General features: G+C 44.9%; 1 protein-coding gene across 2 annotated transcripts in view; it reads right to left on the reverse strand.

Annotated features, from left to right (window-relative positions):
* The window catches only part of CCDC65 (coiled-coil domain containing 65), a 54221-nt gene extending 40647 nt beyond the window's left edge, over window positions 1-13574 (reverse strand). The window contains exons 1-4 of one of the 2 annotated variants that reach the window (XM_066585750.1): window positions 13498-13574; window positions 7791-7938; window positions 5346-5513; window positions 457-626 (exon numbers count right to left, since the gene is read on the reverse strand). In XM_066585750.1, the coding sequence (XP_066441847.1) occupies window positions 457-626; window positions 5346-5513; window positions 7791-7931 (479 nt within the window). In that variant the 5' untranslated portion in view covers window positions 7932-7938; window positions 13498-13574. Of the gene's footprint in view, window positions 1-456; window positions 627-5345; window positions 5514-7790; window positions 7979-13497 lie in introns of both variants that reach the window. The other variant, XM_066585741.1, reaches the window with a different exon arrangement.
* Between the last annotated feature and the right edge of the window lie 1842 nt (window positions 13575-15416).

Consider the following 15416-nt stretch of genomic DNA (forward strand, 5'->3'; position numbering starts at 1 on the left):
GGCGAGTTCAAAATATTTTTTTCCTATTTTCCGCCTCGAAGACAGGGGTGCGAAAAATATGGCACCTCCTGCAGGGAACACTGTTTGGGCCGGGCTCACAGGTCTCTCTCTCCTATCAAGCAATAATTGCTTTCTCTTTCTCCTCTTCTATACACTTTCGAGCGATTCTGCCACCTGTACGCAATGTTCCTTCCGTATGCACAGCGATTCTCTCGCGCCCATAAACCTCAGTGAAGCCCGTCCACGCGGAATCCATAGAGCATGCTATGACTTTTTTTCCTACCCATACATCTGAGTGAACTGGCAAAAGTTCATACCTTTTCAATGCCCGCGTTTTTCCGCACGGACGCTGATCGCGGAAGGCATAATTCAAGTCCGCCCATGTGAGCCCAGCATTCCATTTTCTATTTACTGTATGATATCTGCAGTTTTACAGGTTGCAGTCAATATACGAACCTCTCGGTATCAAACTCCCTCTGCACAGTCTCCAGCTCCTGCTGGTACTCCTCCTGCAGCAGGTCCAGGCGCTCTCTCTGCAGCTCCAATAACTGGTCAATGTTCTGCAGGTGGCTGCGCAGGGCGTGTGTGTACTGCTCCTCCGCCTCATCGATGTCCTTTATTAGAGACTACAGCAAAAAATACAATAGCACCAAGTTAGCCAGACAAATCAATGATGCTAAATACTTGTATAAAAGTTGCAAAAGTATTATAGAGGCGTTACCTTTATTGGCTAATCAGAAAATGATATATGCAAGCCTGCGAGGCTACTAGCAAGCTTGCTTATATAATTTTTCTGGTTAGCCAATAAAGGTAACGCCTCTATAATAATTTGGTGATTGGTGCAAAAGGAAAGTCCTTTTCATGAACCCTTTTAGGACCATTTTTTCCATTTTTGTTTTTGCTAACGAGTTGTGTTTTTTAGTGGTACTATTTGATGGGGTAAAGGGCTTGGAAGGGGAAAGGAGGGGTTTTTAAAGCGTTCCCAGTGCAGTAAAAATGACATATGAACTGTGTTCTATGGGTCAGGCACCATCACAAGGACTGATGAGCTGGAAAAATAACATTCCTAGGAACATTCTTGCCTGACTGTTGGGCCGTGCAAAAGGCCTTTTTCCGGGAAGTATTAAGATGTGCCAGATTTATCACGGTGGCTCATGCTGGATGATAAATCAAGCACGTCTTTATACACTTTTGTCTAACTTTATACCATCCATTAATTTACATCAGTTTTTGTGCCAAAATTTTGGCACGTGATGTTAAATGTACACCATGCCCTACAACTACAACATATTCCTTTCTGCAAAGCCACACCCCTTTTTTAGGCCACCCCCCCAAAAAATAACTAAAATACACAATAAATGTGGTACAAGGCATGTAAGATACTCTTTTAACGCAATTTGCACTATTTTTCTTTCCCACTTTAAAAGGTCGTTCCTCTTCTTTTTTCTATGCCAACTGGGAGAAAAGTTGTTTTTTTTTTTACTTTTACAACTTTTTATTTTTTCTAGTATTTAATAAGACTTTTTTTACATTATTTTTAGTCCTCATAGGGAACTTGCAATCGTTTGTGATTCGCTCATAGCAGTATAATGCAATCCCATAGTATTGCATTAGACCATGTTCCAATGTGCCACAAGCACACATTGATAAATAGCTATTAATGGCAGTCCTGGGAGGGTACAGAAGGCCCCATGACAACTAAACGCACTGCGCAGGGGCTGTTTAGAACCGGGCTCACACGAAGCTGGATTCTGTGATCGTCGTCCGTGGAAGACCCACTGTAAAATGTGGGCGTTGAAAGGCACGCAACTTCGATTTTTCATTTAAACTCGTATATAAATTGCGTATTCCGTAAGCAGAAAAACAATTGCAGCATGGTCTATTTTGCAGTGGAATCCGTGGGGACAGCCTCCATTGATGTCAATGGAGGTCGTACAACCGGTGTCACCGCTAGGCAATGGAAGTGTACTGCGCATGACCACCTGCGAGCCTCCACGGTCATCTGCAATACAGTGGGCATCCTGCATGTGGAATCCGCTGCTGCTGCATGAGAGCTAGTATGGTTAGCTCACAGCGGGGAGGCTGCAGGAGATTTGTGTCCTCTTGTTCCCCCGCCCCTCTCCATTGACATAACACAGCACCCGTTCAGTAATGAACGGACACTACTTACACTAAGCGATCAGCAATCAGCTCATCGTCCATCATTTATGCAGCATAAACGATGAACGATGAGCTGATCGCTCAGTGTACATAGCAGCCGTTCAGTACTGAACGGCCGTTATGTTATGTCAATGGAGAAGGGCGGGGGAGCGAGAGGAGAAAAATCTCCTGCAGCCTCCCCGACCTCCTGCTGGCCGCTCTGTGAACAAGCCAGCACTACTAGTTCCCGTGCAGGAGCACGGGAGCGAGGACACACAGGGACGAGTGTCGGGCATCATTTGCCCGACATTCGTCCTGTGTAAATGAGACTTAAAATAGTTGTACTGATTAGATTATTAAAGAGCAAGCTATTTTATGTCAATATTTAAAAGCCCTTTTACACAAACAGATTCCATGCCCATTTAATGAGCACTGATTGGCAATACAGCATGTCGATCAATGCTCAGTACTGCAATTTACATGATCGCTAGTAAGGAGACAACTGATGGTTAATACAATCACTTATTCCCATACAGATAGCATTCAATAGCATCTATTGCGAGAACGGTCCTGTTCACATAGGAAGATGTACAGTCAACAAGAGATCATTTTATGCCCAGGTGAAGGATGCAATCAGCTGTCAAACAAGCATGCTTGCTCATCGGCTGATCGCAGGCATAATCACGCGAGCCAATGAGAAGCCAAATAAACGTTCGCAAGAAAGTTGGTGCTTATCGTTAGCCCATATAAAAAGGGCCATTAACCCTTTAATCTCTTAGGAAGCTAAATAAATTTACGGTGCTCGGTCCTGGGCTTTAATCCCACCCGATCGCAGAAATACGGTGTAGGATTAAAGCCCCTGCTGCTGCAATCAAGCAGGAGCAGGTCGCGTTGTCAGCTGCTAGTCACAGCTGAGAAGCCCGAGGAGAAGGAAAAAGATAAAAGAAATAGCCCTATATGTCACGGGAAAAAAAAGGAACAAAAATAATTTTGGTAGCTGAAGGAAAAAAAATAGGGCAGTAAAACCGCCACATGGGTAAAATCCCTAAAACGTGTCTGGTCCTTAAGGTACAAAACAGCCTGATCCTTAAGGGGTTAATGAAGCTATCTATGTGGCACTGGACAGTTAATCTAGGTTTCCTGTTTGACGGCGCTGTGTGCCCCTCCGTTTCTAAAAACATTTCTGTTTTTGGATGATGCTGCATGTAAAACCCAAAGCCCCTTTACACAGAACAATTGTCCTTTTACACAATCGCTCAAACAATCCTTGAATTGTGCGAAAATGAACGATAATATCATTCAGCTTAGATGAGGCGATGAGCGATAATTTGGTCCCTTATCGTTTCTTGTTCATTTTATGCAGGTATAAAAAACACGGAGGCGATAGTTCAGTCATTCATAAACCATCTCCAGACTTCCCTGACAAAGCAACAACGGACTAAAGGAGCTAGGATAAAAAATGTAAACGATGATCTGCGCATGTAAAGGGATGCGGTGTGAGACCAAATGACTTGTTCGCTCATTACAACGATTTATTGCTCTGTGTGAGAGACCCTCAGGGAGGGAGACGGAGAAACTAAACGGGAGTCCTTGTTCTCTGTGCTGTAGGGAGGGTGCACACGTAATATTAGTCATTCAATTAACTGCCAACACCGGTTCCTCGTTCCGGTTGCAAATTCTACAAGATAAAGAAATCAGCTGCAATTTGGAACAATAACAGAGTTCTGTGTCCAGCAAGAAATTAAAGGGAAACCATTCAAAAATGGAGTTTCCCATTATACATCAAAGAATGTTACAGAAAACCTATAAATCAGCAGTTCAAATACGTTTGGGCTGTTGCTTAGGAAAAGACTAGTAATTATTAGGAAATTATAGTACCAGTGTTTCTGGTGGCGCAATGCACCACACAGCTCTGCTACATGCACGTCACACACACAGCTCTGCTACATGCACGTCACACACACAGCACTAATACATTGTTCATCCCATACAACAGGGATAAGAAGCAGCACAACACTGGAGATGAAGGACCTGTGATGACGTCACCGTCATGCTCCACCCACGATCACATGATGGTAACACTCATCCTGAGTGAATGACTTACATGCTCCGCCCATGATCACATGACAGTAACGCTCATCCTGAGTGAATGACTCACATGCTCTGTTCCTGATTACATGACGGTGACATCATCAAAGGTCCTGCTTACTTGTGCAGATTACGGGCGGACTACAACCCCCCCCGTAGCCTCATTTGCTATGGAATACTAATGAACACTTAGCCAGACAGCAGCTGTGTGCGTACAGGACCTGTGATGATGTCACTATTATGTGATCAAGGGCGGAGCATGTAACTCGCTCACTGGGAATGAAGGATATTTGATGACGTCACCGTTATGTGATTAGGAGCGGATCCCCAAGTTAGTATTTTTTGTTATTTTTTTGGAAAAGAGAGCCAATGGGGGGAGAGGGGGCACCTGAAAAGGATGATTCCTGCAATACTTGTGATTTGGACTCTCCTATGTACTGTGAATATGTGAGTATACCTGGCTAGCTTCAGCATAGCCTGACTGTATATAATCTTCTAGTATGATGAATCTATCAGTGTATGGAATTGGAATCATGATCATTAGGGCTCATTCACACGGGCGTATGCAGTTTCAGTGTGTAAATACGGACCAAAATAGAGCACGTTTCAATTTTTTTCATGTGCGTAAAAACTCAATACTGACTGCACCAGTACGGACGGAATGCGGACAGAAAATACGCCCATGTGAATGAGGCCTTAGACCCCATTTACAATGACAGATGATCGCTCAAAAGTCGCTCAAACGACAGTATGAGTGACAGTTTTGAGCGATCACCTTGCATAGTCTATAGTAGCTAAGTAGATACTTAAGAGCTATGCAGGCGGAGCGGGACACCGCTGCTATAGCTCGGTGAACAATACAGTTGTTCTCCACAATTACAGCTCGCGTCCCGCTATGAACTACTAGCAGAACGCGAGCTGAAAGAATCTTATCAGCGCTGCAGACTGTGATAAGAATTCCTCACTCAATTCTAGTTTTCTTGAAAGCTGCACGATGTCCGTGCATTTGGACCCAACGATTCTCGCTGAAAAGACGGCTTTGAGCAACTTTTGAGCGAGAATCGTTGGGTCTAAATGGGCCTTCAATCTTAACCCAGCATGGAATATCAGTTTCACACCTTGATGACGTTGTCCTTGCAGTCCACAACTCTTTCAAACGTCTGATGGAGAATCTCTATATCTTTGCGCAGCTCCTTGGCCTTCACCTCCCGCAGTACGGCACGCCATTGTACATTCAGCTTGTTCAGATTAATTTTGCTGCTCTGTTCTTCTTTAGTAAGTTTGTCCTGTACAGGGGAAGCATTGGACGAGTTTAAGTCGCATAAAAAAGGAATAAGTGCAACAAAATGAGTGCATTCACACTGGCCTTCCGATATACAATAGTCATTTAGGACTTCCGCTTAATACCCACTATTAGCGCTATACGATATGGAGCAAAAAGCAAATGTCACTTGAGCATATTGATCAGATAATCACGCTGCTACTTCGGTTTCCCATTTATAGTCCTACAGACTCTCACTTAGCCGCACTAACCTATAGGCAAGGTCATATATAGGCATGGATCAATCATCTGAATGTCAAACTTAGGCCTCGTTCACACGGGTAAAAGCGTATTTCGGTCAGTGAATATGTAACGTATTCAAGTACCGAAAATAGTCTATTAACTGCATATTTCGGCTCTGCTTGCGTTTTTATTTGCACAGTCCCATTCACTTCACTGGCTAATTTTGGTACATAATACGCACTAAAATAGAACATGCTGCATATTTGTTCACGCGACCAAAAATTGCATGCAAAATGTGAATAACCCCATAAAATCAATGGTTTAATTCAATGCTTGTTCCGCGCATAAAAAATACACTTATTTACGTTTGCGTGAAGGAGCCCTTAGGCCAGCTTTACACTGGCGAGCGCGATAGAAGGCCGTGAATCATAGCCCCATATCACGCTCATCATCATGTGAATTCCCTGCGGTTGTGAGGCGTTTTCATGTCAAAACTGCCTCGCATCGCTTCGGGGAAGAAGCAATGGGAGACCTCATATCGCATGGCGTGCACCTAGCACGTGGTGCAATGCTGCCCTCAGCCCATTGAAAGCAATGGGCGCTGCGATGCGAGAGCGCGTAGAAGATAGAACAGGCCGCGATTTGTTTCCTACATTACATCTCTCCCCACTGACTTGAATGGACGAGTATCGCCCGTAAGACAGATCATGGTAGTGCATGCAATGAGTTTTTTCACGCAGTCCAACTCTGCATGAAAAAATTCGGTAGTGTCTGTTCCACCATAAAATAATATAATATAGGTAAATATGTTGTCTGCTTGTGGTATGTTTTTTTAACTGGCTACACATGGATGAAAAAGACACCAGTGTGCCGGAGGTGTAATGAATATATACTCCTTCAGAGAGAATACTGCTGCCCATATGAACTGTAACACCAAGCACAGCAAATGGCATGAGTCCCTTTTTTGTAAACTATGAAAACTCCTTTGACCTCTTCTCGCTCTGTGCCATAATAGTACATCATGTTGAGCAGGTCATTCCCATGAACTGCCTTTCTTCTAAGCTATTACAGAGGGGGATTGTGGATGAGATCAGAGCAGAGAAAGCTACTATTACAGAGGGCTGAAACTCTTATCAGTAGTGAGGGGGAACAAGAGCAGCAGCTATTAAGAGAGAGGATGAGATAGACAGAGAAAAAGCTGTGTAGTATTCAGTGGGCGTGGCTATGCTGCACAGCCTGTGAAAGACCAGAGGGGAGGAGGAACTGAGCTTGTTGCATTCACGAGAGGAACCAGCTGATCAGAAAATTCAATGTAAGAGATATTGCAAACCAAGTATAGTGTTTTCTAAATGCATGAGAAAGAAACACAAAAAAACAAAAAACAAAAAGATGACTGCATCATTATTTTTCTACAGGGACTTAGTAAGATATATGTGTTTTGATTTTTCATGCACAAAGGTTTCCATAGCCTTTAAGTTAAAGGGTATATCCGCAACTTTAAAATTGTTGGCCTGTTCTTAGGATATTAGATCATTGGAGGATCTGCCACCTATCAACCAGCTGTTTGGAAGGGCCGCAGTACTTTTAGCAGTGGCCTGTACTTATTGTTACAGCTCATTCCCGTTCACTGGAAAGGAATGAAGCTAGGCACAGCCACTACAAAATGTACGTAACTGTGCCTGGGAAAGAATGAAAGGGATGCCGTGCCCGCTGCAGCGCCGATACCTTTCAAACAATCTAATTTGATAGCCCATTATTTGAAAAATTCTGGATAACCCCTTTAAAAAAGGAGGCTGTCACATTGAAATTACAGTCTATTCTGATATGCAAGATCCAGTTGGTGGTCCTACTAGTAATTAACAGCCATTTCTGTATGCAATCCTGTTCACACAGCTGTCAATCACTAATAGCTCCGCCCATTGGACCTCTACGCTCAGAATGAGATATAAACAAAGAAAATACTAGTTATACTGAATTTTACCCCATAAAACTATATAACAATCTGCTCAGCTCCTCATTTTTATGAACAATTTGAATAAATGAATGAATGAATGAGTACCTTCAAAAATTGCATCAACATGTCTTCCTTCTTTTTGTTCTGTTCTTCCTCTGCCATCATCTTCTGTTGCATGTAGAGCAGCCGCTCCTCTTCGGTCATACGGCTTAGCTTGCCAGACTTTTTTCCACCTTTCTTCGGCATTGTGGTACTATCACCAAGAAAAACCGCATGTGCCGTGTAAAGTTAAACTATGTGATAAAAGCAGAATAAACCGGACTATTTAAAGAGGTTGTGTCATCGTGAAAAACAAAAATTAATGGCTGGGCATGGGCTAAAACAAAAAAGGAGAGTATGCTCAGGGACCACCAACAGGTCATGTGTTCAGGATATCCTATGGTAGGAACACCTGTGGCAATGTCTGAGGCACCGACAATAATTACATCACCTGTGCAATACTGAGGAAATCCAGAAAACATGACCTGTTGGCGGTCCCTGAGGACTGAAGTTGGGGAACACTGCCATAGAGCACTGCTGAGAGGCTCCTGAGGAAGTCAGTTTACCGCTGCGGCCAATCAGAGGCCGCAGTGTCATAGTCTCAAACTCCTGCCATCATGACGCCTAGCATGTGAGCTCTGATGTCAGGAGTTCTGACGGTGGCGCTGCGACTTTTCATTCGTCACCTGACTTCGACGGGTATACACGCTGGGGGCCACGGTTGTGGGAGACACTCAGCTGTGTTCCAGGGAAGACCAAACAAAGGTAATTATATTCTTTTTTTCATTTTATAACATGCCCAGCCGTTAATTATTTTTTTTTTGTAATCACACATTTCCTTTACAGATATGTTCACATTTGCATCTGAGACATTCTGGCATGTGTGCCGATCCAGCACTTCCACTTTTTCCGTTGTTCACAACGGAAAGACAAAGTGCTGGCGTGAACCCAACCTTCTTATTAGTGAATGGTGTCTACTGAGATACAGTCGGGAGGGGTATTGTCTCACCTAGAAGGTGAGTGAAGAGACTTATAAGGCCATGCATGCTCCTCTGGGAAATATGCAAATAAGGAGGATGGAAGGTATTGTTCCTTCTTCCTTATTTGCATACTGAGATAGAGTGTCTGAAATGCAGAGTGCTGTCTCCACCCGCATCATATCCAAAAATACTGTTCTTGGGACCATCAGGGGTCCCTCATTACAGCCGAAAACACCTTTTATATGTGGATGTGTTTTTCTTGGACACTAAGAAAGTTGAGCTGATAAAACCCCAAGTGCAGCCATCGGACCTCAAAATAGGACAACATGGCGATGTTTGCAACGGGCAGAAATCAGATTCGATTCCTACCATATTAGAAAAGGTTACATCCTACTGCAGTAAGTGTGGACCTCACTCATTCCTGTATCCACAATGGAAGATGCAATGGGTGAAGCTGGTTTTACATGACTTCATATAAGCCAGCTGACAAGTGCAATCACCGAGACCGCCACTTGTTTAAATGACCTTTAACCCCTTAACCCCTTAGTGACCAGGCTTTTTTGCTTTTTTCCATTTTTGTTTTTTCCTACTCCCTTTTAAAAAATCGTAGCTCCTTTATTTATCCATCGAGGTCGCTGTATGAGGGCTTGTTTTTTGCGGGACGAGTTGTATTTTTTAATGGCACTATTTATTGTACCATATAATGTACTGAAAAACTTTTTAAAAATTCTTAGCGGAGAGAAATGGAAAAAAACCAACATTCCACCATCTTTCGGTGCGTCCTGTTTCTACGGCGCGCAAACTGCAACAAAAACGACCTGATATTTTTATTCTATGGGTCAGTATGATTACTACGATACCAAACTTATATAGTATTGTTTTTGCTGTAGTACTTGTATTTTTTTTTAAGATATTTAATTTTTTTCAATTATTTTCTGCGGTCATTTTGTGCGCGCAATAACTTTTTTATTTTTACGTCGACGTAATTCAGCAATGGCTCATTTTTTGCGGGATGTCCTGTAGTTTCCGATAGTATCAATTTGGAATACATACGACTTTTTGATCGCTTTTTATTGCATTTTTTCTGGAAGATAGGGTAACTAAAAAAGTGTATTTCTGGCGTTCTTTTTTTTTTTTTTCGGACGACGTTCATCGTGCAGGAAAAATAATGCACTACTTTGATAGATCGGACTTTTACGGACGTGGCGATACCAAATACATATTTTTATTTTATGATTTAGATTTTTTAATAATAGATATGGCAAAAGGGGGGGTGATTTAAACTTTTCTAACTTTTTTTTTTTTTTACAATTTAAAAAACTTTATTGATCTTTTTTTTAACTTTACTTTGAAGTCCCCCTGGGGGACTTTAACATGCGATGCTTTGATCGCTCCTGCAGTATGACGTAATGCTATAGCATTACGTCATACTGCTTTTTTACAGGCAGTCTATCAAGCCACCCTGTGTGGATAGCTTGATAGGCAGTCTGCTAAGGCAGCCCTGGGGCCATTCATTAGGCCCCCGGCTGCCATGACACCTGCACGGATCCCCCGATCTCATCGTGGGGGGGCCGTGCGGGACCCCCAAACAGCGTTCGGGGGATTTAAATGCCGCTGTCAGAATTGACAGCGGCATTTAAAGGGTTAATAGCCGCGAACGGCCGAGTGCAGCTATTGCCCGCGGGTGTCAGCTGTAATAAACAGCTGACGCCCGCGCTGTATGGAGGGAGATAGCGGCGCTACCTCCCTCCATACACGTCCTGCAGCTGCAGGACGTAAAAACACTATAGGGTGGTCACTAAGGGGTTAAAGACGCAGCGCTTTTTTTTTTCTTAGATTTTTGGTTTCTCCTCCCCACTTTCAAAAAAATCCTGACTATTTTATTTTTCCATAGACGCAGCTGTCTGAGGCCTTGCTTTTCGCGGGATTAGTTGTATATTTTTTTTGTTTTTAATTTTTTAAATTTGTTTTCCAATCAATCACTGAAATACAAGAACATTTTCATAGTAATAGCGAAAAGCATCATTTTACAATATTGATCACGCAGGATCATTCGCATGAATAGCATCTTCCTTAAGCAAACGTCCATGATAATGAGAATTCTTACAGTATTTTTCTGCCTTAACTTTTTTGTGTTTCTTTACTTGGTTTTTACATTCTATTTATTTTTGGGGAACCGGAACAGTAGCATCTAGTCCTCTCAGTCATCAGGTAGTTTCAGAATAGAGATGAGCGAGCACCAAAATGCTCGGGTGCTCATTATTCGAGCCGAGCTTTTTGCAATGCTCGAGAGCTCTGTTCGAGTACCGAACCCCAGTGAAGTCAATGGGAGACTCGAGCATTTTTCAATGGACCGCATTTTTCTCTCTCCCCCTCCCTCCCCTTCTCTCTCCCCCTCCCTCCAGAAATCTGATCGAGCATCAGAGCACCGCCTGGTGCTCGCTCGAGTAACAAGTAGTTCCGAGTATGCTAATGCTCGGACGAGCACGCTCGCTCATCTCTATTTCAGAGCTGTTTTAACTCGTAATGCCCTCGACGCCCTCCTGGGTTGTATTTTTTAATGGTACCATTTAATGTAACATATAATGTACTGAAAAACTTTTTAACATTTCTGAGCATGGGGGAAAAAAAACACAATTTTGCCGTCTTCGCGGGGGTTTTGTTTTTATGGCATACACACTGCAGCAAAAAAAAAAGACATGTTTATTCTGTGTGTCAGGGTTAACAGCTGTGATCGGCATCAGTCCTGATGGCAGCTGTTGATGGCAGGTGTCAGCTGTCAAAGACAGCCAGTACCCACCGGGTATGGTGCAGGATCAGCTCCCGATCCCACTCAATACAAACCCGGATGCTGGAGGGAGTATATGTTTGCCCTAAAGTGTCAAAGGGTTAAACAGACGGATACAGACTGTTTGGGGTACGAACGATGATTCATAGGATTGTTCGTGCAATCATTGGTCCCCATACACTTATTGCTGGTGGCAGCACATCCCTCGTCAAATGATATTGCCGGCAGCACAAATGAGCCAATCAGCCGGCAAACCAGCATTTACTCATTTGTCATTTGCACCACAATGCAGGAAACAAATTGCGGCTCGTCCTATCTTTGGCCGTGCCCTCGCATCTCCCATTGCCGGGGCTGTCGGCAGTATCGCAGCATGTAAGTGCAGGGTCTTCCCATTGAAAACAATGGGACTAATTCTGCCACCCCCCAACCACGACGGCCAACATCCACGTCGGAGGATCGCTACTTCCCCGAAGCGATGCAAAGCTGTTTTGATGTAAATACAACTCACATCTGCAGAGATATTGCATGTTGGTGAACACGATATTGGACCAGGGGCGTAACTATAGAGGATGCAGGGGATGCGGTTGCACCCGGGCCCAGGAGCCTTAGGGGGCCCATAAGGCCTCTCTTCTCCATATAGGGATCCCAGTACTATGACTAAAGCATTATAGTTGGGGGCCCTTTTACAGGTTTTGCATTGGGGCACAGAAGCTTCAAGTTATGCCTCTGTGCAGCATGGTTTAGGTATGGGTACGGGTACAGATACAGATAGAGAGGGGGGGCCCCTGCTCACCTTTTGCATCAGGGCCCCTGAGCCTTTACTTACGCCCCTGTATTGGACCATGATTTACCACCAACTATCGCACTTGCATGAGTGAAGTTAGCCTCAAGAGTATGTTTGTACGGATTTTCCACAGTGGAAGGTCAAAATTAGGGGCATTTCCGCAAAAGACACAGAGTCAAAATCTGCTGGATTTCTGCAACTGATTTCAGAAGGTACCGCTCTCCCCCTCTCACCCCCAAAGTCATTGCGCTCTCCGTGCTTCCTTAACCCTTTCCAATCCAATTTGTATCCTGGTTTTCCTAGGGGGCTTACTCTTTTTCTGCCGTTATACAACGGCGCTATCTGCTGGCTAAAGCCAGTACTGCATGAGTTGACACGTTGGATAGGCTCCGAGAGCAGAGCGGCTGGCAATATACAGTAAGAGAACCCTGACGGACGTCTTCCACTATCAGAGCTGTACAGCCTTAAATCATAATGTCTTCAGACGTCAGACAGTGGATTGGAAAGGGTTAAAGGAGGCCTCTAGTGAGCGCAGCGCCGCTGGTCAGGTGATGCGGAAATGGCCAACGGCATTCCGCAGCATCTCCGCTATGTGTGAACACACCCTAATAGGGTCTTCCACATTCACCTTTAAGCAGGTGATAAATATCAGATCCCGCACTGATCGCTAGCTCAGGGGTCCCTAGTCACCATTTTTTCCTCCCTATGACCACAGGGGGCAGCAGAGGACACCATGCAAACGTTACCATGGCCATTAGAAGGAACAAGGCGGACTTGGGCCCCCCATACTTTGGATAACTGGGGTCCGGCCATAGAACATTTATGTTGATTACGTAAAACCCTTTATAATAAGAGGTCTTAGGCCGGCCTCACACTAGTGTATGCGCATTTGCACCCAGATGAGCGCCATCTTCTTGCATATTGTGCACGCAACTTTTTGCATGTGCAAACACCTGCGCTAAAAAGAACGCAAGCAGGACCGAACATGCAGTAAATTTGTGCAGTTTGGGTCTGTGAAAACGCGCATTTCACGCCCAGAAACGGCATCCGCCCGTGTGAATGAGCTCCTAGGGCAGTGTTAGATGGGATGTATCACTGGGATATAACCCCATGCACATCCCTCACCACGGCCGGACCGCAGGATTATTCTAGTAGCTGCCGGCTTCCTCTCTCCTACAGGATGAGATCGCTGCATGTAATGACCCGGCCCGACTATCTTACCTGTCCAAAGCGCTTCCTGCTAAGTTTCCTCCGTCTCCTAGCAACAAGGTTTCTAACCACGTGGGGGCGGAGGCTGCACGCAGGCGCCGCTGGTTAGGTCACGTGGTGTTCAGGTGTCTCGGCTGCGGCATTGTGAAGGTCACGTGCTGTGAGGAGGGCGGTGACGCTGCGTGCTGTAACCAGGGAGGCGGCGCGCTTGTTGCCAGGTGAAGGCTTTCCTCTCAGAGCGCCGAGTATACAGACGTGTACTGTTAGGGCTTTTCTTGGTACATACAGGTTGCTTTCACACCTGCGTCAGGGTTTTCGTCTCTCTGTGACATTTTTGGAGGAGAGCAACTTAAATAAAACTGATACGTTTTTTTCCCCATTGGTTTTAATGGTGTTTCTGTTTTTTGGGGGGGTTGGAAAAATAGCGCGGACCGCAGCGTTACTTTTCTGCCCCCCGAAAAACTGATGGAATAGAAGAAATGGAGGCCTTGTTGAAATCAATGGGGGGAAAAAATCGGATCGGTTGTTTTATGTTTTATTTCCATTTCTCTCATTCAAAAACGGAGCAGAGAGACGGAAACTCGGAACTGACCCTAACGCCGGTGTGACGGGCCTGAGACGCAGATACAAAACAGGAAGATGGCAAATATCAGCAAAAGTGGTAAATATATGGAGCAAAAATTAAGGTGTTTTTTTTTAATACCCCACAGTGTCCACGAGGCGACTTTACAGGCACAGAACGGAAGAAAAAAGGCGAAAACCACAGAGATCTCAGATTAGAGGGCTTGTTGTGAAGCCCCCGTGTCCCCCTCCTCTCGTCACTGCAGGGATGCTTCAGTTCAGTGATGTCCTAGTAAATGGCGCGCTGGCCGGGCATGTGTAGTCAGGATGCCATTGGCCTTATGTCTACGGCACGTGGCAGACCTGTGAGTCAGTGCGAAAATGATGTTTAATCGCTTGCCGGCGATCGTGGATGCGATTATTTTTTTCCCCACGTGAATGTATGCGGATGCACTGAAGTTTCCACCCAAAAATCCGCAATGCATTTGTATTGCAGATCATTCGCTCAATGGAGGCCCATTTGCGCGCAATCCGCTGTTATAAGAAGCATGCTGCGGTGCCCTTTCCGCACAAAAACATCCGCATGTGTGCCTGGACGTGCGGACACTCCATGCTTTCTTATGGGCGGCTTCCTAACTGCGGATCTTCCGGGCAGGGGCCGATTGCGGATTCCCGCAAATCAAATTCGCCCGTGGACATGAGGCCTTGAAGGGAGCCCATCGCCTACTTGTAGCGCTATAAGCTAGGCTTATGGGCTGAAGGTAGGTGACCCGCTGAGTCAGCAGATATAGGTCTTATACTTGCCTCCACCGGTATCGGCATTGGAAGCCGCCTCTCAATGCACTGAGCTGTTAAGTAGTCAGCCCGTTCTAATTTTATAATAGACGGACTCAGAGGCGTAACGTGAAGCTGCCGGGGCCCCAGTGCAAAATGTGGATCTGGGCCCCCAACTATAAAGCTTCATTGATAGTATTGGAATATGGAGAAGAGAGGCCTTATGGGGCTCCTGGGCCCGGGTGCGACTGTACCCTCTGTACCCCCTATGGAGGGACTACTCTACTGCTCGATCCCCCAAGCGGTGGTTTCCAGCCCTCACACCGGGGGAATGCAGGGCAAGGTAAGTATAAGGCTTATTTACACAAGTTTTGTGCGCATCGCAAATATGAAATCTTTACTTTTGAATGGATTTATTCACATGACCGATTCCCTACCTTTCGGCGCTGCCTTGGAACGCCTCGGCAATTGTGTACAATGGGTCGTTATAGTTCATCGCATGCCGGTGTGATGTGATGTTTCCCATTGAAATCCATAGGAAACACTTGCGATCCTTTCACATAGGTCATAATTGCAATTTCACTGAAGTGATGTGA

This window comes from Eleutherodactylus coqui, chromosome 1, assembly GCF_035609145.1.
Source record: "Eleutherodactylus coqui strain aEleCoq1 chromosome 1, aEleCoq1.hap1, whole genome shotgun sequence".
Classification (NCBI taxonomy): Eukaryota; Metazoa; Chordata; class Amphibia; order Anura; family Eleutherodactylidae; genus Eleutherodactylus; species Eleutherodactylus coqui.